At 42.3% G+C, this 26303-nt stretch overlaps 1 protein-coding gene across 1 annotated transcript; it reads left to right on the forward strand.

The window, feature by feature from the left end:
• usp46 (ubiquitin specific peptidase 46) lies at positions 1-14234 on the forward strand. Its single transcript, XM_061078569.1, has 9 exons — positions 1-315; positions 4783-4863; positions 5854-6067; positions 7931-8169; positions 8662-8738; positions 9421-9504; positions 9581-9778; positions 10321-10399; positions 10500-14234. The coding sequence occupies exons 1-9, from the start codon at positions 280-282 to the stop codon at positions 10599-10601; spliced, it is 1110 nt and encodes a 369-aa protein (XP_060934552.1). The 5' UTR covers positions 1-279; the 3' UTR covers positions 10602-14234.
• The last annotated feature ends 12069 nt before the right edge of the window (positions 14235-26303 follow it).

Raw genomic sequence — 26303 nt, forward strand, 5'->3', positions numbered from 1 at the left:
TGCCTGGAACTTCCCCTCGGTTCTACCATGCACCTGCGGTCTGTCGCTGAGGAGTTCCCGGGCAGTGTGTGAGGCTGAGGCCGGCTCGACGCGGAGTGCTGCCCGCCCCTCGGCTCCCTGCTGGCTGCATGCGGCTCCGTATCCCTCCGCCTGCTCTCTGACGCTGGAGGCTGCAGTCCGGCCTCCAGCCGCGGCTGTGAACCTGCTCGCTTCGTCCGCCTCGCTCCCGCGTCATGTTTGTTTTATGAAGATGCTGGTGAGGGGGACACTGTGAACTCAATGACTGTCAGAAACATCGCCTCCATTTGTAATATGGTGAGTAATCACTCACTCTGTGCGTGCGTGCGTGCGTGCGTGATACGCCTGCAGCCTCTGTGTTGAACTTGATTTCCATTGGTGACCCCCCCACTCCTCCTCTTCCTCCTCCTCCTCCTCCTCCAGCTTCCTTCTCCTCTTCCTCCGACTCTTCGTCATCTTCCTCCTGCTCTTCCATGTCATGCTCATCCTACTCCTCCTGCAGGGTGCATGCTTCAGCTTCCTCCTCTTCTTCTTGCCCCCCTCTTCCTCCTGCAGGGTGCATGCTCCAGCTTCCTCCTCTTCTTCTTGCCCCCCTCTTCCTCCTGCAGGGTGTATGCTCCAGCTTCCTCCTCTGCTTCTTTCACTCCTCTTCCTCCTGCAGGGTGTATGCTCCAGCTTCCTCCTCTTCTTCTTGCCCCCCTCTTCCTCCTGCAGGGTGTATGCTCCAGCTTCCTCCTCTTCTTCTTGCCCCCCTCTTCCTCCTGCAGGGTGTATGCTCCAGCTTCCTCCTCTTCTTCTTGCCCCCCTCTTCCTCCTGCAGGGTGTATGCTCCAGCTTCCTCATCCTCTTCTTTCCCTCTTCTTCTTCCTGAAGAACGCATGCTCGAGCCGCCTGCTCTTCTTCATCCACCTCATCCATCTGCTGGTTTTATCCTCCCTCTTCTTGTTCATATCTCCCTCCTCTTCATCCTCATCCTCCACCACCTCTTCCTGCAGGGTGCATGTTCAGCTTCCTCCTCTTCTTCCTCCTCCTGCAGCACCTTCCTTTAAGGTGGAAGCTGTAAGGATGTATGTTTTAGCAGGTCCTGGTGCTCAAACCCTGACATGAATGAGCCTCAGACCTTTACTCATGGCCTCCCTCTCAGTGGGGTTGACCCTGTGTGTTGCATCCTGCAGAGACCACGTGCAGTCAGTGCAGGTCGGAGATGATTGACAGGTGAATGAGGCAGTGCATGTGGAGAGGACTGGTCACACGATCACATTACATCCTGGTCACAGAGAGCAGGGATCTGCACTAATCTGTGTGTACGTCGTGTTCACTAAGAACCGTCTTATATGGCTCTGCTTAATGCCTCTCCCCTTTATTTAGAAGGATCCTGTGTCAAGAGCCTGCCGCCTGTGTCAGAGTCCTGAGTGCACTAATGACACACACACACACACACGTTGTACATTTACATCTATTCGTTTTGTACATGCTTTTATCCAAAAGCGACTGAGAGACAACATTAAATCCCTTCATTACAGTGGGAGAGCTTGCAGTAAGTGCTAAATCTGTTCAGTGCAGGAGGTCAGGTAAAGAGGTGCCCTGGAAATTAGCGCTAGTTCGAGTCAGGGCGCTTTCATAGCTTCCTCGTTTGCTCCAGCACCCTGCAACTTTTCATTTTAGTCCAAACCAAAATAACAGGTGTGAAAGCTGCCTTGGACAAATTGACCAAAATGTAGTCCGACTTAAAGAGGTGGTCTCATTCCAGATCAAACTGAACCACAATACAGATCGCTCGCGGGATGAAAACATGTTCTTGAATCTTTCAGGCTTTTGGGCCAATTGCCGAGAGTTGGAAACAGCATCAAACAATCGACGACAGAAAAGGAAGCTGAAGCAGGTCACAGAATTGCTAATAATCCACAACGAAGACGTTCATTTAGTTAGTAGTAAAACCATATTGATATTTCAGAGGCAACGAGATGAATGAAGGAGACCATTCATGCATTTCTCCATTCAACAGATAGACTTTTGTCTAGGCACCCTATTCAAAAAAAGGTAGTGAATCTAATAGACGAATTGACAACAGCCCACGCAGGGGATGATGAAGAACAGAATTAAGTCTGCTCTCTAAATTACACTGTGGAACCAAAACAAACTGGATCAAATGTAAGGAGCATGACATGAACCCAGATTCACACCAGGTCAGGTGTGTTATATCCATACAGATCTTTTCTAGTCATGCCGACCACTAACAAAACTCCACACTACAAGTCACATTCACCCATTCACACTTCTGTACAGGGCACTTTTTCTATCAGGCATCATTCACACACTGACAGGCCAGCTGTCACTTTTGGAGTTTGTCCAGTGCACAGGAGAAGGTGGGGATCAAACCTGTGACCTTCTACTTAGTGGCTCTACCTTATGAGCCACAATCAGTTACAATCACTAAGTTGTAGATATAGGCAGCATGGTACTATACAATGAGGTGTCATTGTATAGTACACCTCTCCAGTCCTCTGTAAAGCTGGGTGATTAAAGTCGGAAAATTAGTTTGAGTATTTTTCTAATTAGGGCTTCAGCTAATTGATTCAATGAATTATTGATTAATTGTTCTCAAATTGTAAAACGTGACAGGATATAGTGATACAAAAATGTTGATTGATTACCTGTTTGTTTTTACTAACAGGCCAAAAGCCAAACATATTCAGTTTTCGAGAAAGAAATGAACTTGATGCAAAGTCCGAATGTTTGCCTCTGCAGACAGGTGGCGGCAGTTTGTGGTAGTCATGACGACCGCTCACAGGTCACATCGTCCTGTTCCGCCTTGTTTCCTTTTGATGATTGTTTATTTTTCCTTCTAAATAAATGATGCCACAGCCTGCTCTTTATAATGAGGAGCTCAGGTGTCAAAATGTGGCTTCAGGTGTCGGTCGACGTTGTGTGGAAACTTCATGTCTCACTCAAATGATTTATGTGGCCAACTCTTTCTGCCCAGGGTCTTTGCATTACAGACTCAATGTGTAACACACAAGACGAGAAGCTGGTTATGTGGGCAGTGCATGAACTTGTGCCTGCGTACGCGCTGCAGCATCTCAGACTGGAAGCAGAAAATCGGACAAAGAGGTATTATTCACGGCCTTGTTTGACAGAGAGAAATGATGGTCATTGAAAGTCAAAGCCTTCCCCCAGATTAAATTGTCGTCTGTGTTAGCTCGACAAAGCTGAGGTTCATTTGGAAAAGGCTTTGAGGTCTGATGTGAAAAGGGCCTGACAACAGATAAGTGCTCTGTCCCGTCAGTCAGATGCTAAATACTCCTGACTTTAGACATGGGTCGGCCTATTGAGACCATATCCTTTTTCTGTTTTGACAGGAGGTTTTTTTCTAGGAAAGCAAAGGAATGAAAATGAGCAGGATGTTGTGAGGAAAGATAATTTTGGTCAATTATGCCTTATTAGAATAAACTTCTCATTTTGGGTTCTGAAATTAATGATCCTGATATATGGTTAATTCTACATCGATGTGGTGAATACTTGTAATATACTAGTGCAGAGCCTGTTCTAAACATGTCTGCTCTCTTTTAACCTGTGTTAATGCTCCAGGGTTTTTCCTGCATAGAGAATTGTGAGGCTGCCGTCTCTGTTAAATTTACACACACACACACACACAGACTCCACTGCTCACGTCTCTCTCTCTCACTGACACGCAGACAGCCAGACACACGCACACACACAGTGTCTTTGGACAGGTGTAAACTCAGACTGGGTATAAACAACAGTTGTAAACCTAGACGATGTATGGACAGCCAGAGCAGCTGGCGGCGTACGCTCGATTTGTTTGGCGGTGTGCAGCATGAGTGATAGAGGCACAGAGAGGAGCAGTACATCAATGACAGAGCCGGTAAAAACTGTAAGACATAAGCTTTTTTTTAAGGTCCATACATGTATGAAAAGACCCTAAGTGATCACTGTCAGTGGACTTAGTGGAGCTGTATTGGTCCCTTGGTGTCTGTCCCAGGCCTGGTACACTGCATGAAGAATTTATGAATAAGATTTCTGTGTGGTCGTCCTCCAACCTGAAGGTCGGCGGTTCGATCCCCAGTGTGACCCATCTGCATGCTGAAGTGTCCTTGGGCAAGATGCTGAACCCTGAATGGCCCCCTATTGAATAACAAAAGTGCTGCAAGTAGATGCACTGTATGAATGTGTGTGTGAATGGGTGAATGTGAAACTGTACTGTAAAGAGCTTTGAGTGGTCATCAGACTAGAAAAGCGCTTTATAAATACAAAACACACAAGCACAAAACTCTACACTGCACACTCTCAGGCTATTTACAATACACATGCCAAGTGTTAAGCCGATAAGTAGAATGGTAAGCGAGATATGCATTCCATAGACAGACGTATGTGCAATTATTAGGAAGATGTTTAATAACTTTCCTTGTTTCTATATCTTGTGCTGTTCTTTCACAGGTATGGAAAAGAAGGCTGTCAAATTATTTCAAGGGATGTAAATGAGAAGATTTTCTATCCTATCTCAAGAAAACATTGAGAACCTCTGATCTAGTTACTGAAGCTTTGAAGCTTCAGTAGCATGTTGTTTGATGGGAACACAATATTTCCATATCAATTTGACTGCACACAGACCAACAAATTAGGTTTTGGTTTCAGCCTTGTGACTCTCAATAAACATTAATATGCAAACTGTGTCACATGAGACGATGGAGATGATGACAACTTAATGCACAATCCCACGTTTTTCCTGTTTTGTCCTTTCAGGGCACCAATGCCTCTGCTCTGGAGAAAGACATCGGCCCGGAGCAATTTCCAATCAATGAACACTACTTTGGATTGGTCAACGTGAGTATCGCTAAGTCCTCTCGTACATGAACAAAGGTCAATGACCGAACACTGGTGTCATTTTTCAAAACAAACTGCCAGAGCACCCCAGTGAGTCATGGTGTTTACTGGATGATGTATTACATGAACATGTGTTGTTTGTCTGTTTGCCAATCAAAGCATGTTGTGTTTATTCAATATGACATTGACATGAACACTCAGGTTTCTCAACACAACAGATGAAGCGTCTGCCAAATGAATATTTACCATTAACTATATATAAAGATGGATGACAAAAGAGAAGCCAAAGTGCCTTGATCGCCTCCTTTTTGCTGGCTGCAGTACAGCTCACAAACCCCACCTCCTCCATGATAGATTAAGATTAAGATACATTTATTTGTCCCAAACACATGCACAGACATGCACAAGCACACTCATGCAAGGAGGGAAATTGAACCTCTGCTTTTAACCCATCTGGTGCAGGACACACAGAGCAGTGGGCAGCCATGTACGGCGCCCGGGGAGCAGATGTTGGGGGAGTAAGGTGCCTTGCTCAGGGGCACTAGACAGGGTAGGGAGAATCCTCTTGGCAGGAGTGGGCAGGAGCCAAAGTTATGTTAAAGTAAACATCAAATAATTGTTATTTTTCTGAAAGATGGTATGTCATTTTGTGTAGCTGTTATCCCACGCGGTAAGTTTAGTTTTAATTAGTTATTTAATGCCATAAAAATCTGGTGAAACATCATGATTGACAGCTGAGACTGACTCATGATTGGTCGAGTGTATGACTCAGCGGGATCTTGCTAGTGTGGCTCCATCCCCCAATGATCACTGCGCCCACTCTGGCTCCAAATGCGATACATTGATCACAATTCATTTCTGGATAGTAGGAAGTGGAGACAAGTGATCCATTTTTATATATAGTCAGTGAAAAAACAAGAGTGCATGTATTTTTCACCCAGCTACACTGACTTATGGACTGAAACCTTCTCTCTGTCCTCCCTCCTCCAGTTCGGAAACACATGTTACTGTAACTCAGTGCTCCAGGCTCTCTACTTCTGCCGGCCTTTCCGGGAGAATGTGCTGGCCTACAAAGCCCAGCAGAAGAAGAAGGAGAACCTGCTCACATGCCTGGCCGACCTCTTCCACTCCATCGCCACGCAGAAGAAGAAAGTGGGCGTCATCCCACCCAAGAAGTTCATCTCCCGTCTACGGAAAGAGAACGGTAAGAACTTTATATTTATTTAAAAAATGTATGATTAGCTTCTTTCAGAGATCCACTGAACAACGGATGTGGTTGCGAAATATTCTGTTGCTCCGGACAACTATTCGTCCCAGCACCCTAGTAAAATGTCAGTGTGTGGTTGTGTAAAGGACGTGAAAGACATGAAAAAAAGGACACAGATATCCACATTGCATGTCCGGTGTCCTTTTACCGTGCCGTATTCCCCTGCTGCATGACCTCCGTCCCCCACTGACCTGCACTCACTTTGCACTTTGACTGTGGACACCGTCACTGGTCATTTGTGAAAGGCAGAGCAAAACATTCTGTTGACATTTTTTGGGAGTTCATGTCTACAATCGCTTATTGGTCTACATAAATGTAGGATATGGACTTCTGGAGGTACAAAGTCTTAAAATTAAAGCATCTGTAACCATTTCCTCTAAAAACGTTTTTTTAAATTATTATTTGTTCTTGCTAAGCCACACAGTACACCCCTCCACACTCAGACAGACAGACAGGGAGCAGAGATGCGTGGTTCTGTGTTGTCGTCCGGTAGCTGTGCCTGTTTAATATGCTCTGAATATTTGAGGTGAAGGACAGGTGTGTGCTGGGGGTAAGGTCATTCAGAGTCGAGCTGACAGAGAGGCCGACTGTTCTCTGCTCTCCATATTGAGGAAGCTCTTTATGTGAATGAACAATGCAATCTCTGTTTGGACCCGGCTTCGGTCAGCTGCCTCCTCTCCGCTCGCCTCTTCATTTTTTCTCTCTCTCTCCCCGCTGATCCCCCTCTTCTCAGTTTTCACCTTTCACATACAGATCTGTCAAATAGGAGTGTGTACAATGGCTGATAGCATCAGTGGAGCCCGTGATTTTGTTTACATCCCCACTTTTCATTGTTGTTATTGATTATTGATGTTGTTAATAACACATACCTTTTATAAGAATGAGAAAAAGGACAGCGAAGAGAGATATCACAGATATTATATGAAATGCTATTGGATTCTATACAGAATTATGTACCAAATGCCTAAACTTCTGTATGTAATGTATTTATAGCTAATTGCAGTTTAAAGTAACTTAGCATAAAGACTGGAAACAGGAGGAAACTCTCAGCACATCTAACGCTCACTAATTGGCTTAAACATGTGTTCTACTGGGCTGCATGGTTGTGCAGTAGTTTCCTCACAGCATAAAGATTCTTGGTTCAAATCTTCTCGTTTTCTTCCAGTTTCGAGTTTCCTAATGTATTCTCACATGGACTCACTCTGACATTTTACGGTCATATAACTATCGGGGGGTTTGCAGGAAAAGTTCCAGAAAATGTCTGAAGCAACTGACTTTGACATTTGCGTTCTCATATACAGCCCATATGAGATGGAACATTTCAGGAAAATGTTCACTTCTAAGCGCTTGTCTGAACACAGCTTATATGTCAGTCCAGTGATACAATGGTGTTCAGGGTTTTCCCTGCCTCTCGCCTAGTGTCAGCTGGGATTGGCTCCAACCCTTGAAGCATAACCAGTATAGGCCATGGATGATGACATTATACTTGGCAGACAGATATAAAATAGGTATCATCTTTTTATCCAACTTCTAGAAAACAAATAAGCCTGTTTCCCAAAATGTTAAATGTATATTTCAGTAATTCAGCTATAATAGAATATCTCTCTGTGTGTTAAATCTCTTTAGTATAGGCCTGCAAGGTGCAGGAATATCACGTCCAGAAATGTAAATATCAGAATGGACAAGTATTCCCTCTATTAAATGGCAGGAAACAGAGGCCAAAAAGATTTGATGTTTCTGTACATTCTTGATCTCCGTCTACGAGTCATCATCGTCATGTTGTTCTGTATCTCCCTCCAGATCTGTTTGACAACTACATGCAACAGGACGCACACGAATTTCTGAACTACCTGCTGAACACAGTGGCTGACATCCTGCAGGAGGAGAAGAAGCAGGAGAGGCAGAACGGACGCCTCAAGAACAATGGCACCGCCGTCCCCACGGAGACGGAGACGGAGAACAAGACAGAGCCCACATGGGTTCACGATATCTTCCAAGGCACACTGACCAATGAGACACGTTGCCTCAACTGTGAAACGGTCAGTGTCCCTGCTTAATTTTAAACAGTTCTATTAAATGGTTAGAAGATTTTATGTTTTCTGTCTACACTCCTGCAGAGTCCCTGTATCACCCTGACGCTCCGGAATAAGTCTGAAAAGGGAATAAGCTCTTTGCAGACACGCTGAGAGATGCAAAATAAAAAACAAACTGATTTAGTGAGCTCAACCTGCCGACTCTGACCACCCACTTTACGTCAGGACCGCCCGAGGCTTTGTCCTCAAATTTTAGGGCGAGGAGTGGGACGAGTTGCCCTGAACAACCCCTGCAAACACTGAGGCGATGCGCTGTGCGGAGACAACATCTACTCAGCATAATAAGCATTTCAAAGACTGTGTGTGTGTGCGAGTGTGTGTCGGGGGGGGGGGGGTTTGGGTGTGTGTGTATGCTCTGTCACAGCAGAGCAGGCTTATCCTCACTGACTCAGCCACAGAAAATGACAGTTTAGTCTCCTCTCTCCCTCTGTGTTACAGGTGAGCAGCAAAGACGAGGATTTTCTGGATCTTTCTGTGGATGTGGAGCAAAACACATCAATAACACACTGTCTCAGGTAGAATATATTTACTATGCACTAGGATCACTGTGTAATAATACAAGGTCTCAGAATTTTGAACCCCGTTGCATATTCAGTCACAGCTACAAGGCTGACAGTAGGGTTGTGTTCTGAACTACTATTGGACCAACTCACAACGCAGATTTTAATGCTTCATATCTGTGCATGAGCGCTGTACTAGAACATAAACAACACGTGCCTGGTTAACATCACACCGAACACTGGTGGCAACACACACACAACATGCATGGCACTGGCAGCACCAAACGTTAGCCTACACTTAGCTAGTAGCTACCTCAAACTCCAGTTGACATGACAACAAAAGTCTTTAGCGTTTTTATTTATTATGTGATTTTGTTATATTAATTTGTTGAGAGTTTTCTCCTTATTTATATGTGTATGTATTTAAGTTAAGTACTTAGTTCATTTGTTAATTACGATTTACCTGAGCAATATAAAAGCTGTTATTGTCGTTTTGTGTGCGTTTTATAATAAATTGTAACGGTTAAGGCACCGTTCAAATCAAATGTATTGATTTAGCATCGGTATTAGAAACAAATCCAAACAACACCCACCCTAGCTGACAGTAGATTGTCTTCTACATTGTCATTGTCCTTGTCACTGCCTGGTTAATTGAAGGTAAATAACTGAGCCTCCTGTGGCATGCTCTCTCCTCTAGGGACTTCAGTAACACAGAGACTTTGTGCAGCGAGTACAAATACTACTGTGAGGCGTGCTGCAGCAAGCAGGAGGCACAGAAACGGTCAGTAAAGCACGGAGCTCACATCAGCGCTGTGATGTGTCAGACCCACACTGAACACGCGTGTCCTTCTCTGCAGGATGCGTGTGAAGAAGCTTCCTATGATCCTGGCCCTGCACCTGAAGAGGTTCAAGTACATGGAGCAGCTGCACCGCTACACCAAGCTGTCCTACAGAGTGGTGTTCCCCCTGGAGCTGCGTCTGTTCAACACATCTGGGGACGCGGTCAACCTGGATCGCATGTACGATCTCGTTGCTGTGGTGGTTCACTGTGGCAGGTACGGCTCATCGTTACTAGAATGAAGTTAAGGGGCACCCCACCCATTTTACACTTGAAGTTTAGTGCACTCAATATGTGAATGAACATCGTATCAATAAGCTCTGACAGTCACAGTTCTGTTTTCAACAATCAAGAAAATATATTTATTTTGACCTGTTAAGAAGTTCTGTTAGTTAGCAAGATTATGCAAAAATGCATGCACTGAACCAGAGGAGCTGTATATTAGAATGCAAAGTCCGAGTGAGCCCATGTGAGAATACAGCAGAGAATTCACAATTTGTCGGTGATGTTTCTGACATGCACTGGATGCAAAACTGAAAACATTATTAGGATAAAGGTGTTAGCTACTTGAGAAAAATAAGAACTGATGCTGGGGAGGATTTCATCGTGTCAAGACCCGCCTCCTGCATGCTCTTCCCACTACGTTACGTTAGGATACTTTGATGTTCATATGTGAAAGGCGAACTCTAGTAAAAGTCCGGACCTGGTTCATGACTGAAAACATCTAGAGCCTTCTAATGTCCCTGTGTTTTTCCTCAGTGGTCCAAACAGAGGTCATTACATCACCATAGTGAAGAGTCATGGCTTCTGGCTGCTATTTGATGATGACATTGTGGAGGTGCGTCACCCTCTCTCTCTCGCTCTCTCTCTCTCTCTCTCTCACTGTGCTTTTACTGTTGTTTTTGTTCATCAATTACGTTTCACTTCTGTTTTTGCAGAAAATTGACGCCCAGGCCATCGAGGAGTTTTACGGGCTTACCTCAGACATCTCCAAGAACTCTGAGTCAGGATACATCCTCTTCTACCAGTCCAGGGAGTGACTGACCGCTGACAGAGGATGAGACTGAATAGGATGAAACTATTTGTATGTTTGACCCTCAGCCCAACAGACCCCAGACTTCTGCCCTCCTTCTCCTGCTCCTCCTCCTCCTCCTCTTCCTGCTCCTCCTCCTCCTCCTCCTCCTCCCCATCAGACCTCTCTGACACATGTGCCATTCCTTTGCCAGTCCCAGTGTCATCAGCCTCTGGGGTTTATCTGCACTTCATCTTTCTCTCTGTGTTTAGTCACCTGCATCTGGACTGCACTTTAAAACAAAAGCAAAAATGCTCAACAGCATGACAGACACAACATGGAGTGTACGTGCTTGGTATAGACTAGTGGGAGAAGGAGGTGATTCTCTACAAGGAACGAGATGAGGTAAAGGGTCTGATGCACATACAGACAGCTGTCAGAAATTGTACTATGTCATTTATTTATATATTACGTCCCCTTCCCCCACATGATTCCTTTCATTGTCCCTGTCCTTCTGATGTGTTCATGAATGAAGTTGGAGACAAACACTGTATACAAAGCATAGATAGAATCTGAAGCAATACGTTAGCATTAATTATAGAAGTCACAAGCTAACAACTCCCTAAACTGAGTAAATAACAGTCTAGAGGTTGTTTTGTTCTGTGAGCTGCACTGAGTCAACGGGACAGCTCATGTTATTACGAACCACATACGAACCAATACTTTGACACTGAAACACTACAAAGGAAAGGAAAGCCTTAAACGGATAGTTCACCCAAAAATTAGAACTCACTCATCTACTCACCAGTATGCCGATGGAGGGGTGGGTGAAGTGTCCACAAAGAACTTGAAGAGTCTTAGGGGTAAACTTTGTTAGAGCAGAATAAAATACAAGGCATTACTCCAAACTGCTTGTGTGGTGTCAACAATGTGTCCGCAAGCCCTGACACTTCCGTTGGACTTTGGGGCTAAAAACATCTTGTAAGAGACCTTAATCGAGTCGAATATGAATGTTGGGGCTTGCGGACACTCTGATGACACCACAGGAGCAGTATGGAAGCATGTTGTGTTTTTTCTGTTTTATTACATCTGAAGAAGGACTCAACATTGACTTAAATTGTACTGGCTTCTGCTGCAACAAAGTTTCCCAATGAAACTTTAGAAGTGTTTTGTGGACTCAAACACTTCACCCACCCCTCCATCAGCATAGTGCTGAGTAGACATTCAATTTTAGGTAAAATATCCCTTAAAGGTTGTTTTTTTCCCTGTTCTTTATTCAAGAGTGTGGTCTTTCAGTTTGAGAGTAGGACTTGTTAATTTCCTGCTCTCACTCAAAACCCTCTGCTCAAATATCCCTGCTTGTGCTTAGTTTTCCGGCGCTTCAGCTCCTCTTCTTGCACTTACGCTGCTTCTGTGCATGTCTGAAATGTCTGCTCAGATTTTTTTAGATAGATTGCCAAGAGCAGTGATGCAAATGAAATTACCGGGAATCTCCTTTTGGTTACTTTTGCTGTTGATGCTGTTCCCATAAAATACAGGGGAGCAAGAGAAACAGGGCAGGAAATCTTGGCAAAAGCTCGGCTTATATTTGAGTGTGAGCGCAGTTAAATCTCCATTCAAACCAGCTGCATCTTTATAATTTTTTGTTCAGATAGAAAACCACTATTTATTGAAGTTAACATATTTATTGCTTTATTATTTCTAATACGGACCGTATAAGTCCGTATTAGAGGTGTTTGTGTAACGTGGCTCTTTCTAAAAGCCCTGTATGATAGGACTGAGGTGGAAGCTCTCAGTGTGAAGGACGTGGTGTATGTAATGCACAACTTCAGATGACAGCTAAAAAAAAGTTGCTTTTATCGGTTTCCTTTTCCTTTTTTTTGCATGTTAAATAAATATGACGGATTAACCTGATGCAAGCGCGACACTACCTTCCAATAATCTTTGGATTGACATGAAAAAGTGAAACTAGTGCAATAAGAGGTGAAATGGTTCAGTGTGCAATTTTCCCAGTGAGACTAATATATATAGGACATTTAAATGTTGGTAGTAGACGTGTTTGTTTTCGGATGATTTTTTTTACCCAGTGCTGTGTGAGTGCTCGTGATATCAAAGTAAATTCATTTCACCATGTGGAATGCACACAAACTGCTGGGATCATAGCTTCAATGTTCTCTCATTCTTTTTTAATTTCTTTCCTTTGTTGATACACAGCATTTTTTTTCTCTCTGGGTTTGTCTCTGACCTTGATGATGTTGATTGTGTGTGTGTGTGTGTGTGTCATACGTAGCACATCTGAAACCTAAATCCCAGGATTCCAGAGGTGAAATTCAAGCTGCATTGTTGAGTAATACAATATATCCCTTGTACTGTAGATGTTTTCCCCAGGGTTTGTTGACCTGCCCTGTAGAATAGAGCGACATGGAAGAACTGTTCATTTGTCCTGTTTCATGTGAATGACATTCCTGTTTGCTGCACATCAGAGGAAATTTGCATTTCAAACACATCTCATTATAATTAAGAGTTAGGAATAGAGTTAATTTACTGCTTTGTCTACGTCTATACAGGAGAGGCAGAATTTAGAGTGACAACGGTGAAACTCTAGGTGTTCATGCGCTTGTTTTTGTGCCGTCTCCTCCGTGTTTTCTGTCAGCGGGTGAAGTCACGAGGAATACGTGCCAAACTGGAGTTGATACTCACGTTGCAACAGTCCAACAGAACATTATTTTCTTTTTAAAGAAAGACACAATTGTACATGTATATTATGTAGAAAAACACGTCTGGAAATATACAAAATAATATTTTTTTAAAGTGCAAGATTTTAGCTGAGCATTAATGAAACCCTGTTCAGAAGTAATGTGCTAATTTACAATCACTTGATCATATAGTCAATCAGAAAGGGGTGCACAGGTCCCCATCGGTCATGTTGCTTTTACTGGGTTGAACTGAGCCACAGTAGCCGGAGTTGTCTGAGATATTTTGAGACTCAGGTGAGAGGAAAGGGACTTTTCATGTGCTGATCTTCCATGAACATTTATGCACTCGCCCGCACTGAGATGCTCAGTTGTTGCACTTGGTCTTATACAGACGGGTGATGAATTAGAAGGTAACCCAACAGGACGTGTCTCAGGAAGATGTTGGTCCACCAGGAGCTTGTAAAAGAGCTTCAGGACACCACAGCGTTGATTCTACAAATCAGAACTGGTGTGATGGATGCCATTCTTCCAAAAGATATTTCCTTATTTGGTGTTTTGAAGACCGTGATTATTCAGTTGGGTCAAGATCAGGTTCACAAAGGCCATGGCATGTGATTTATTTTCATAATCAAACATTTCACTGATCGGTCTGGGCTTAGATGGGGCCATCATCATCCTCTGGGCTCTGCTCATTTTACAGGTGTTTCCTTCAGTCCATCACCCGTCTGTTTATCTTACTGTGACAGTGTTCTACCTATGAGAGCTCGGTCCTGCAGCCGGTAAGACCTGATAGAGCTTGTTGTGCAAGGGAAGGAGGAGATGAATCCAAGTCTCTGTTTTGGCTGTAAACTGAAAGTGCACTTTAATAGCGATGAGCTTCAATGCTTTAATATGAAGAACCACAGTCTAATACATTCATTTTGAGTTATATTTTCTTCTGTTCAATAAAATGACTATCAAATCAATGATTGGATTGTTTTTTGTTCATTCCTGTGCTGCTTCTGGTTGTTTTCAACTAAAAGAGGGTGAAGCGTGAAAAAGAACAATGGCTTCTTCTCTGATTTTTTTAATCATGTCTGCAGCGATCTTGGATGACACTGTTGGTTACTCTGTCCAACACTTTGTCCTCCCTGACACCGCAACAGCTAGTCAATAGATTATCATGAACTATTATTTAAATAAAACATAAAATTCAATAACAATGCTGATAATCTTTACATAATATGCAAGTTTGACTGCAGATGGATAGACAATCTGCAGCAGAAAAAGAACAACCAAGCTAAACAAAGTCAAGTCAAATTCAGTTTATTTATATACCCTCATGTCACACACTATCACAACTCCTGGCTTTTTTCCTCTGTGGCACACAACTGCAAGGCAGTAAATCTATTATGGATTAATATTGTTATCTACATCTTTCAGTGTCACTGTATTCTGAAAACATGCTTACAAACTTACTACATAAAGCTTTATTCTTATTACTTGTCTATTTTGTATGAGTTTTTTGATAACAGCTTCTCTGGAGAACATTCATATTATACCATCAGTTTCATCATGAATATGTATCATCTCCAAGTCTGTTCACAATATGTCCTGGCTTTGTGTTTGTTTTGGTTTTCACTGAAAATTAGACATGTCTTCACATCTATCAGCTTCGTGTCCTTTCATTCACCCTGAAACCTCAGCTAATCCCCTTCTGGGAAAAACTGACAGCGGCTGCCAGGAGTCTGCCACAGTTCTTTCTCTGTGTTGATACTTCCACCTTTTACCTCCTCTCTCACTTCATTTTCTAATTCAGCCGACTGTCTGCTCCCATCCAGCGACCAAACACAGATCAGACAGCCGAACATTCTAATCTGACCAGTCACAAACCACTTGTTTAACCAAAATGTTGGATATTTTGAATGGATTTATTGACATTGTCTAGTTGTTCACAATTTCTTCGCCTTGCAATTCCCTATAAATGGTGTATATATTCAGATTGATCTACCATGGGGCCCTGGAGGAAACATGAAACCCTTGTTTTGGGATTAGATTAGATTTTCTTGGTTTTATCAGCTTTGAGGGGCATAGAGGATCTGCCTCCACCCATGCCTGTCCTAGGCTACATGTTGGGCCTCTCTGCATGTTAGAACCATCCTTTTCAGCTCAGCCTTCACAGTTTACTGCAATGTGGTTTTGGGCCAACCTTATTTGCGTTTTAGTGTCCATCTTTACGGTGATCTTGTATTTTCCCGAGGCATCAATCTTGTTTGTGTCACATTTTACTAAACATCAGCATTGCGATGATATAGGAGATTGGATTCGAAAAATATTCCCTAATTTCCTTAAGGGAAAATTAACTCTGCTTGGGTCAGAACCACACAACAGACTAGACAGTGAAGTAAGTAAATAAATAAATACAGAATTATACTGCTGTGAAAAACATACTTAAAGACTAGAGTTAAACATTATCTATTAAGCAATTGAGTGAAATGCACCATGTCCCTAAAAACCTTATAAAATATAATAATCAAAACAGTGTTGGAGACGTTGTCCACCACCTACAGTGCTGCTCTGATTCAACTCGTCACGCTGTCCGTTCCTCTCTCCACAGGAGTCGATGTGCAGCTCTGGTGTTCAGTCTGACCGGGTTTGTCTTCTCCGTTTTCGAAATGACAATACAGTGAAAAACCACAGGTGGTCCTGGACATGATACAACATCTTATTCTGTTTCTAAGAAAAAGATCCCAGGGCACTTCTCAGAAGCACACACACATATACACACACACACACACACACACACACACACACACACACACACAGACACACTCTCACACAGACTCACACACAAGCAATTTATAGCATCAGATTAATAATTTGTTTCCATGTAATCACTGCGTGTTTTACCCTCAGCATCTTCCCAGAAACTGAAGATTTAATAGGTTTCAGTAAGTAACACCAACCCAGAAACTAACAGTGAATAACAGTTATTAGTAACAGTCATTTCTGGAAAATAAAGTAACAGACTTCCAGATCATTGTGACCACATGTGTGCTGGTCTTCAGAATAAATATTACTCGAAAGATTCTGTCTCTTTAAATGGACTTTTTGACTTTTTATGGGCAAACGAGTGACAGCACTTTATTGTGTCAACAAAGCCTTATCAGAGATGTTCTGCACTTCTTGTCCACACGCTGCTTCCCTAAAAATCACAGTTTGATAACTTTCCATAGGGTTACTTACAGATTTGTAGTTAGGATAAATTCAATTTAAATAATCCCAGGCAAGGGAAATTCTCTCATTACAGCAGCACATGGTCAGAATAACGTGGAAAAGAGAAGATGTTAGAGCACAAAATAGAATAAAAGAAAAGAAAAAATATATAGGAATAAAAATACAGGGAACATGCAGGTACTTTAGTAAAGTGCAGTGACACAGGATGATGGCATGATGATGTAGGCTGTATTGTGCATTATGTAAAAGGAGATGTATGTGTTTTATATATGTATATATTTGGCTATAATTTCACAATAGCATATATTAGAATCTATGTTTGTATCTATGTATGTTCCACTATGGCTTTATTTTGATTTGACTTGTGCTTATATCTGCAACTTCATGTCTTTTTTTTTATAGCAAATAAAATTATGCAACCCAATCTTGAGTCATTACTCATAGCTATTTTGGTGACAGCTGCATCGGAAAGAAAAGCGTGTTTCTCACTAATTATTGGAGCAGTGCTCTCAAAATAGATTCTTGATGTAAATTCCTTTGCAAAGTCCCTGGAGAGAGGAGGGCTCATAACTTCCCGTCAGTCTTTCTTGACTTCCAGCTGCCAAGTACACAACCTGCTTGTCCTGGTGCCACAATGAATCCTATATGTAGTGTGGATCAAGTTCAACATGTTCCCAGGATAATTTCAAGCGGAGTAACCAGAGATGAGAGAATCGACTGTTTCGAAATCACAAATAAAAGTGATAAATTGCATATTTCTGACTTCAAGCAGTTGTACATAATATCAGATGAACTAGTTATTCAATGATTAACACTCATCTCCTCAATCAAATACAGGAAAAACAATAATAAGTTACAATAGAGGTTTAAAAAAAGAACTTTCTCAGTAAAGACTTTATTTCTCAAACACGGACAAAAAAACTCACATTATCCAAACGGAATCCTGTGGGTCTAGTCACCTCTTGATTCAACTGTGTGTGCTTGACAAAACACATCATTAATGTAAATGGCTCTTCACTTTACTTTTCATCAGAAGACTCCTCAGAGTCAGAGTGACATCAGCAAAATAATCATTTATTCAATATCCACTCTCTTTGGTGTAACAGTGTATTCAGACTCTGAGTCAGACGTGCCGGAAATGTGATGAGCTGCTCTACAAGAGAAATCTAAATGGGGATAAAATGGGGCATAAACAGATCTTAACTTTTAATAGGCTGCACCAAAAGAGCAAGGTTATCTTGTGGGAAATGTGTAACAGGGAACGATAGTGACTTCGAAAAATATGCAGAGGCGGATCTAGAATTGTTCTAAATCAGGGGCCATTACATTTAAGTTATTCCTTAGCGATTAGCTCTATTGCTTTGAGGAAAGCCACACACCATTTAATATGTTTTGAAAATTGTTCATTGGTTCGCCATGAGCTCAGTATTTTTTCCTGTCAGTGTTTTCCCTTGTGTTTCTGTGTTGTCTGTGTCTTTTGGTGGGTGTGGCTCCTCCCTCTCTCTCTGCTGTGGTGCGCTACTACATCACAACAGTTCAAGCACATTGTGTACTTCAAATTGTCATGTTTATTTTTAGTATTGCAAGTAAGTGAATATTTTATTTGAAAAGATAATAATACAGACAGGACATGGGCCCTTCAGAAGCCCCTCCTGACCCTGCCCCTGGATCCGCCCCGGGAAAGATGTGTAACCAATATACAGTATTGTGTTTGATATGTGCATAGTGTAAACAGAGGGAGTGAGGCAGTGAAAAACAGCACAGTCAGACAGGAGGTGTTTCTGTTCATGAACAAAAGTCTACTTAATAATAATAGGATGTAGATGTGTTGTTCTCCTGATGCTGTTTATTGTTGCATCACATTTCTTCTGATTGCTAGAACATGTCAGTTGTGTCAGTGACGTGTCTCAGGACCAACTGCTGTGAATGATTGAGCATTTTAACAAGACAGAAGACAGAAAGAAAAGATAAAGATTTAAATTCTCTTCACTTGGATCTTTTTACAGGATATGGCCTTCTCAGTTACATTAGTTCAGCTCATTAGTTTTTATTTGTCATGCCTTTTATACAAAACTGCCATGTGTGCACACATATATCTATTGCATATTCAAGGTACTGTATTAATGAGAGTGTATTCACAGGATTTTTAAACCCAGATACATGAGGACATGAACAGTATCACTCCACTTTACACAGTGTCATGTTGTCTGAAAACATGGGTTCAGCACAAAGGTCCGCAAAGGTTGGCCACTAGCTTGAGAGATGATTAAGTTTAAAAAGAAGCAAATAAAGCCATGATCATGCTGGTATTTCTCCTGATCACATGCAAGTACCATAGTATATTGAACTGACTTTTTAGGGCATTTTCTTATATGTGATATCTTTATTGTTTTCAGTGCACAAAAGAGAGTGGATTTCCTGACCCCAAATGAAAACTGAAGTCCCCCTGTAGAAGAAGTACATTAAATAAACTAGTCAATTACTAAGAAAACTTACGATGAATATGACAATAATTTAAGAATTTTTATTTTCAAAATATATTCAGTGATGTGAGCTGATAGCAGTAAACAAGTAATCAAATATGTTGGACATATAATTGACCCCTCTGCGTAAACTGTGGCCCCTTTGTGGCGCCTGATTTGAGTTTCTGACCAGGCTGCTGTTGAACAGAGTCGTACCTTGACCTTGGTCTTGTTCAGGAGCTCCATCTTTAACCCACTTCCTAGTCAAACTTCTTTTATTGTTTTTCACCTCTACGTCCCAGACAATTATTTATTTTTCTGCCTCTTCTTGGAGAATCAACTGTTGGGCACCACAGAGGGGGGTCTGGAATGAAGTACGTCCCCACACAGTCCTGTGTTGGTTCAGGGGCCCCTGGGCAGACAGACCCACATAAATCACAGCCAATCAGCCGTTTGTCCCACGGATACAGTTACCGAGTTCATGTTAACTGAGAGATGAGCCATAAGTGAGATGTCGTTTTCCTGGTGGCGTTTACTGTCAGCATCTTAGGTCCGGTTGTAGACAGTCAATTTATTAAATATTGCACTGAAGTAGCCTACAACTGGAAAGAGACTGTGTTAATTGAGCATTTCTATTTTAATCTACTTTATATTTGCATTTCTACTTCATTACATATCTGAGGCAATATCATATTGAATTATATCATACATGAGAGAATGACTTCTACAAAAATGTAAAACTAGCCCCCACTCTGTCTGCTTGAAATTCAAAATGCAGACATGTTTACATTGATTAATCCAACATAGTTTACAACACTCAAGGGCTCAGTCTGCAGACACTTGTATTACCTTGGCCTCTGTGTTTGTAGCACAGTAGATTTCCAAAAATCTTGGTGGAAGGATGTTTATGTGTCAGGGAAGAACTCGTTGAATGTTGTTGTGGATTTTGTCATTTATTTGTTTTCTTTAACATGGTGCGTTTTTCAACATTTTCATTGATTTCTCAGATAATAATTCGTGTATCATGTTTAGTGGAATGATATCTATGAGTGTTTGGTTCAAATGCAAATAAAAATCTAGATTCTAGTGAATTAAAATGGGGTTTGATAAGGGGACATTCTGCTTTTGAGTACTTTTGCTGATACTGCTTTTATTTAAGTAGAACTCTGAGAGCAGGACTTTACATAATAGTGTTTTTTTCATTGAATGATAACTTCTTTATACTTAACTAAATAATCGGTATACTCCCTCGCTGTGAAAGAAACAGGGACATACAGAAGGTTAATATAATGTTTGACTGCCATCTAGTGGTGGAATTATAATACTTCAAAATGCAGAGAAGTGTTAAACACACTGTGACTTATATGTGCAAATCCCAAATAAAAAAAATATATCAGATCCAATCGTCTTTTCACATTCAGCCATTTGTTACTAAACACAGACAAACATAATTACACAACACCATGCTACTGGTGTTACGTACATTTTATTGTGACGTTCTATTTGTTCTGTCAGCCTCTTTGAATTTGTCTGTGCTGTGAAAATCTATTTGCAGGAAACAGTTTTATTTCTGTTTGCGTCTCCTCAGTGTGAGTTTCATCTCTTCCCTTCAGTGCATGAGAGAGAGAGATAGAGAAAGTCCCATGTGGCGACGTGCTCGTGTGTTCAGTTGGTATAAGTGAAGCTGTGAAGACCCCAGAGGTCAAACCACAGCCACAAGAAAGTCCCCATGTATTAAACAGTGGTGCTCTGTGAGGTGGTTATTATTACAGGTTTCAGATCTTTCTTTTTCTTCTTTCTTTCTCTCTCCCCCTCTAATGTTCGTTTCCCCCATCTCTGCTGTGGGTGGGGGTCTTCAGCACCGAGGCCCGTCGGCCACTAGATTGGCGCCAGGTTTGATCGCCAGTTTCCGTCGAACTAAAAGTGTAACAAGCCCCAGTGGAGCAGTAACCTCCGACACTCACACCTGCATCCACGGCCCTCGTACCCTGCCAGTGCTAGTCTGTAAGTGACTGTTATTCCCATTAATCACTCCAACCAGATGTGTTTTCATATGGAGCTTTCTGGGGACGAGAGGAAGGTTGAGTTCAGCTCCCAACAAAGCAAACCATGTAATTACGGCACAGACGGACATCTTTGCTCTGCTGCTGTGAGACCTGAAAATGTAAATTAATTTCTCTCTGCCAGGCCACTGACATCCCATCGAACGCCTCAATCCTCGAGAAAAGAGAGAAAAAGGTCACGACGGCCTCCAGAAGTTTTAATGATGTGTTTAAAACGATCCTGTGGAAAATCCATAAACCACATCACCTCACTCTGGGCTCTGCAGATCTTTTGTGTCCCTGCTCTTTCAAGATCTTGAAAGGCCGGGCACACGACCACCAGGCCAGGTCTGCACAGCTCATAAGAAAGCACCTGCATTGATTTCATGAGGGAAATATGACTTTTTGAGCAAGTCAATGTGTTTTTTCCCCTCTTGCACTATTAATTGTGACATCTAATTTCCGTCTCTGGTGTCAGGAAATCAACACATCACATCACAGTTTGCGAGAAACTGACTTTTTTTGGAGAAGTCACATAAAACCATTTGACTTGGGTCCAGATGTGCAGCGGCTGACTGAGCAGGAAGAGGAAACAAAGAGAAATGTCTGCACTGGGAAAAGGAGAGTCCAACTTTTAAGTCGTTTTTCTTTATTTGATATCACAGTCGTCATAGAGGAGAGGAAGGAAGTGTTTATCTCTGGCAGAGGAATGCGGTCACTTGATGTCTGATCTCACTGGAGCTGAGAAGAAGTCCAGTGGTCACGCCTGATTCCTCCTCATGCAGCGTCCCCCAGCTGGTGGCTGCAGCCAGCCCCTCACCGTGATCTCATGCACGATGCTAGTGCCAGGGAGGACACCCTTGGGTGTTCCGGCAGAGTGTAAAGGGGGAATAAAAAAGCGGGCTGGGCTGGGTTTGTGCACTTACAATTATTCCCACACAACATCAGATTGATGTATGCCACCACAGGCATGAGCAGCGTGTCTGTCTCTACTTCTGTTGTGTCCCTCGTGTCGTAAATTGTGCGCATCCCGCTCTGTTCCAGATGTGTTTAATGGCCTCACTGGGCCACAGACAACACTGAGAGACAGCGGCCTGGTCAACCTGCACTGGCTCATTGACTCCTCTGTTGAAAGGTTACTCAACTAGAGAAAAAGTCGACTTATGAAGTTTTCTTGTTCAGTAGCTAGAGAATGAGCTGTTTTCACACATGAGCACTTCCTCGCTTACTTCCACTGTGTTTTTGTCTCCTTTGGCTTGATTTCCTTCCTTCCTTCTCCCCTCTGTCTATTTCAATATTGCCTATGATTTGCACACCACAGTCTGGTCCACCATAACCATGTCATCGTGTGCTGTGATATACAGCCCCATTAATATTCGCCCCTCTGGTCTGGCAGTGGGTTCAGGGCGGGTACTCATCCCACTCGACCCTCCAGAAACTCAACTCTGGCCAGCACTGAGCCCATGATGAGGAGCCAGAGGAAACATCACACGGTCCAGCAGGGATGAGTCAGGCTCCTGCCACCAAACTGGAAACTTCAGCTGGGTTTGCAGCTCGGAGTGTGTTTAGGGCGAGCTCCAACGACTACTGTCAGTCTCGTCCGCTGCCAGAGGACGGCTTACATCCATGTGCATATAGAGGATGACTGTTCCCTCTCTGTGTCAAATCAAGTCCCAGTGACCTGAAAGTGGTGATGGTGATTTTGGGCATTATTGTCTATAGTGTACTGTAGACAGATTTAAACAGTTTACAATCAAAGGTCATCCGTACACAGTCTCATAAGGTGGCTGAGACGTCACACAAAAGCCCAATAACAGGAAACACAAATGCAAAAATCACACATTGGAAACAACCACAAGAGAAGTGAGCGACAAAAGATGTTGAAATGAAATGAGCAGAGTTACTTCCTGTGGTCAAGTCATGGGAATATTGGACAATGAGCCCTCATTCGTGAAAACCCAGATAAGCCACTCGCCAATTCAAATGACAAGCTCTTCTACTGAGGTGCTGTGCTACAGGTGCTTGGAGCAGCCGAAAAGGAAGAACGCACTTGTACCGTAACGCCTCAGATTTGGAACGGTGAATAGCTTGTCCAAGTTTTCACAGATGACGGCTCTCTTGACTGATATACTTATGATCTCTTCACAGGAAGTAACTGCTAATTTCACTGTTAACATCCGTTGCTTGCTTATTTCCGTTGTGGTAGTGTTTCCGTTGTGAGGCTTTTGCAATAGTGTTGCCGTTTTTCCATTTGTGTTGTGACTCTTGCATTCATTTTGGGACTTTTGAATGCATGTTGTGGCTTTTGCAGTTGCATTGTCACTTTTATATTCTTGCTGTGGCTTTTGCATTGTATATTATACTTTTGCAGTTATGTTATCAATTCGCATTCGTGTTTTCTGTTATTGCACTTGTGTGAGACAGCCTTGTAGGTCTCGGGTCATGACCCCAGATGACCAGTGCACACCTGAGCAAACAGCCCCCCCACCAGGCGCAGAGAACTGATCTGAGACGGGATCGACAGGCTCCCTCTCAGTTACAGCATGGCAGCAGGACCTGGCCTGAGTCCCAAGAGCCAGGACCTCTCAGGAACTGCTGCACATAGACAACACACTCATTGTGTGCGAATGTGATGAGAAGGCTCGGTGGAAGTTTCCATGACATGGCCGTCTGCATAATGTGCCCCTCTTTTTCCAGTAGATTTTCTCTAAGTCTTTTAGAATCATCTTTGATGCAGATCCTGACAAAGGACAGTTTGTATTTTTCTGAGGATGATGAGAATTTTAATGATTCTCTGGAGTAAACATTAGAGGAGTCAGCGTGGGATTCCTGCTCACACTGGAATGACACTGGAAACCACTGGAAACCACAGCACATAGTTCTGCTCTTTTTTTCTGTGGCCAAAACCATAAGATGATATTATTCAAGCTATGTCATCCAATAGCATTCAAAGTATGCAGTTGTAAACACAAGATCACAAACAGCATTTACTGGTGTGGAAACCTAATCACTGCAGCTATGAACGCATGTTAATCTTTATTCAGTATCAGTACACAGATAATGTTCATCTGAGTGAAATCACTGGTGGATGAATATGATTTCCATTGAATTAAAGATGAATTTGGAAAAGGGTAAATGGACGAATATGAACATGTATAGCTGTAAATGCAAATAAACACTAAAAATAATCTCTGCCTCATCTGCAGCAATGTGAGTGATGCTCTGAGGCTGCTCCTAACCAGAATACTCTGCAGAAATGGACGCCTGCTGCAGCTTTACGTTCTGCTCTGCAGAACAAATGCCTGATTGCAGATATTAGAAATGGTTTGAGGAGCTGACAGTGTAATTGCTTCGGCTGATGAGGCGGCTGGTGCAGGACTGGGAACGGCCTGCAGACAGACCTCATTAGATGCTAAAACACCTAATGAGAGCATTGCAGCAGGGATTTTGCTGCTGGGATTCCCACAAAGATTTCATTCAGCTGTAAACATGCATCCTGCTCTAGCACTCAGAAGTTATGCACATTGACTAAACTGGATATTCCTATATTTTAAATAAGCCGTTTACCAAGCTTTTTAGGGCTGGTTTGCATTTCTTTTTAGTGAATATGATTTTACCTTTTTGTCGTTGATGTTGTCTTATGTTGCTGTGTCATGTGCCAAATTTTTGACATGACTCTTTGAAAAAAAACACCAACTATTAAGAACTTGCCTTCTAGAAGTTGTCTCACAACCGGTGCAGTGATTTTACAGCTTGAACTTTTGAGTGGACTATCAGCGCCATCTACTGGTTAAACAGAATAGTAAAACGTGGAGAGGGCATCAATATAACACAAGATTTTTTTCTAATTTTGTCTCCTTCATGTGCTCTGTTGTAATTGATCAAGATGAATCATCATGCCTTACCAACACTGCACTGCTTGTATGGCTGCTAGAAACTGATGTAGTAAATAAAACACATTCAGCAAATAACTGAAAACAAAATGAGCAGCAGGAAACTAAACATTTTGTCATTGATTTAAAAAATTATAACAGTCATATAAGGCACAGTCAAAGAATATACTCATTACACACCACACTTTCAATCAAAATTAATAATCTACAATGGTTTGTAAAGTCAAGACATTAACAGGCAAATCAAGTACAGACGTATCAGATATGTGAATGTACCTGGTGATATATAAACAGTACATGGGATGTAAACTAAGAGAAATAAATATAATGTCATATTGAATGCATTTAGACATTGCTTCAAATAACTAATCATATTCTACAAAATAGATATTCACGAAACGAAAGGAAACTATTTGGGAAATTTCTCGTAATTATTCACATTACAAACACGTTGCTATGAGGGCACCACGTCACATATCAGAACTCAATATTATGCAACAGCACCAAAATATAAGTGGGGGGGGGGGGGACAAAATAGGGCAATGTCCATAGAGTACTGGAGGAGTTGAAGTTAGCACAGATCATTAGCACCATACTACCAAGGTATTCTGCTATGTAGAAAAGAAAAAGAATCTTACACATCACGTGCTCTACGAAAGTATACAAAAGTGCTACTGTGCAGGTCGAGTCTTCCTAATAAAAAACCTACTTTAAATTTCTCACTACCACTAAAAAACACTGTTAGTTTCTATCAATAACCTTAAGTCACACATTGAATATAATACACTCTAGACAACAGTTAATTTAGCTGCCATCATCTTTTACCTCATCTACAATGTACTGGCCTCATGTTATTGTCAGTGTCCAATAAGACTGCATCTGACCATGTCAACTCTACACAGCCTTTGGTTGGTCCAGCACAGTGTCTGAGATTTATATTGCTGTATTTGGTGGAAGCAGACGTAGGCGTTACAACACGCATGGAACAGAATTTGGAATACCAAAGGCTGGAGAGGCGGTGGACTAGTGGGGAGAGGTGCTGGACTAGTTGAAGAGGCGGTGGACTAGTGGCAGAAGCTTGGACTATGGGCAGAAAAGGTCTCTGGTTCGTCTCTGGTTCGACTCCACGGAGAAACAACAAAAAGACGAACCTGGATTGATCTGTCCAAAAATCCAAGAGGATTCTCCCTACCCTGTCTAATGCCCCTGAGCAAGGCACCTTACTCCCCCAACATCTGCTCCCCGGGCGCCGTACATGGCTGCTCACTGCTCTGTGTGTCCTGCACCAGATGGGTTAAAAGCAGAGATTAAATTTCCTTACAATTGCATGAGTGTGCTTGTGCATGTATGTGCATGTGTTTGGAACAAATAAATGTATCTTAATCTTAATATGTCAGACATGAAGGTGTGGACTCCTGTTG

This window comes from Limanda limanda, chromosome 9, assembly GCF_963576545.1.
Source record: "Limanda limanda chromosome 9, fLimLim1.1, whole genome shotgun sequence".
NCBI lineage: Eukaryota > Metazoa > Chordata > Actinopteri > Pleuronectiformes > Pleuronectidae > Limanda > Limanda limanda.

Excerpts from the sequence above, each read along its gene's own strand:
- usp46 (XM_061078569.1), top strand. The coding sequence starts at position 280 with ATGACTGTCAGAAACATCGCCTCCATTTGTAATATG. Across the intron at positions 6,068-7,930 it reads CCGTCTACGGAAAGAGAACG|ATCTGTTTGACAACTACATG; the intron begins GTAAGAACTTTA and ends ATCTCCCTCCAG. Across the intron at positions 10,400-10,499 it reads TTGATGATGACATTGTGGAG|AAAATTGACGCCCAGGCCAT; the intron begins GTGCGTCACCCT and ends CTGTTTTTGCAG.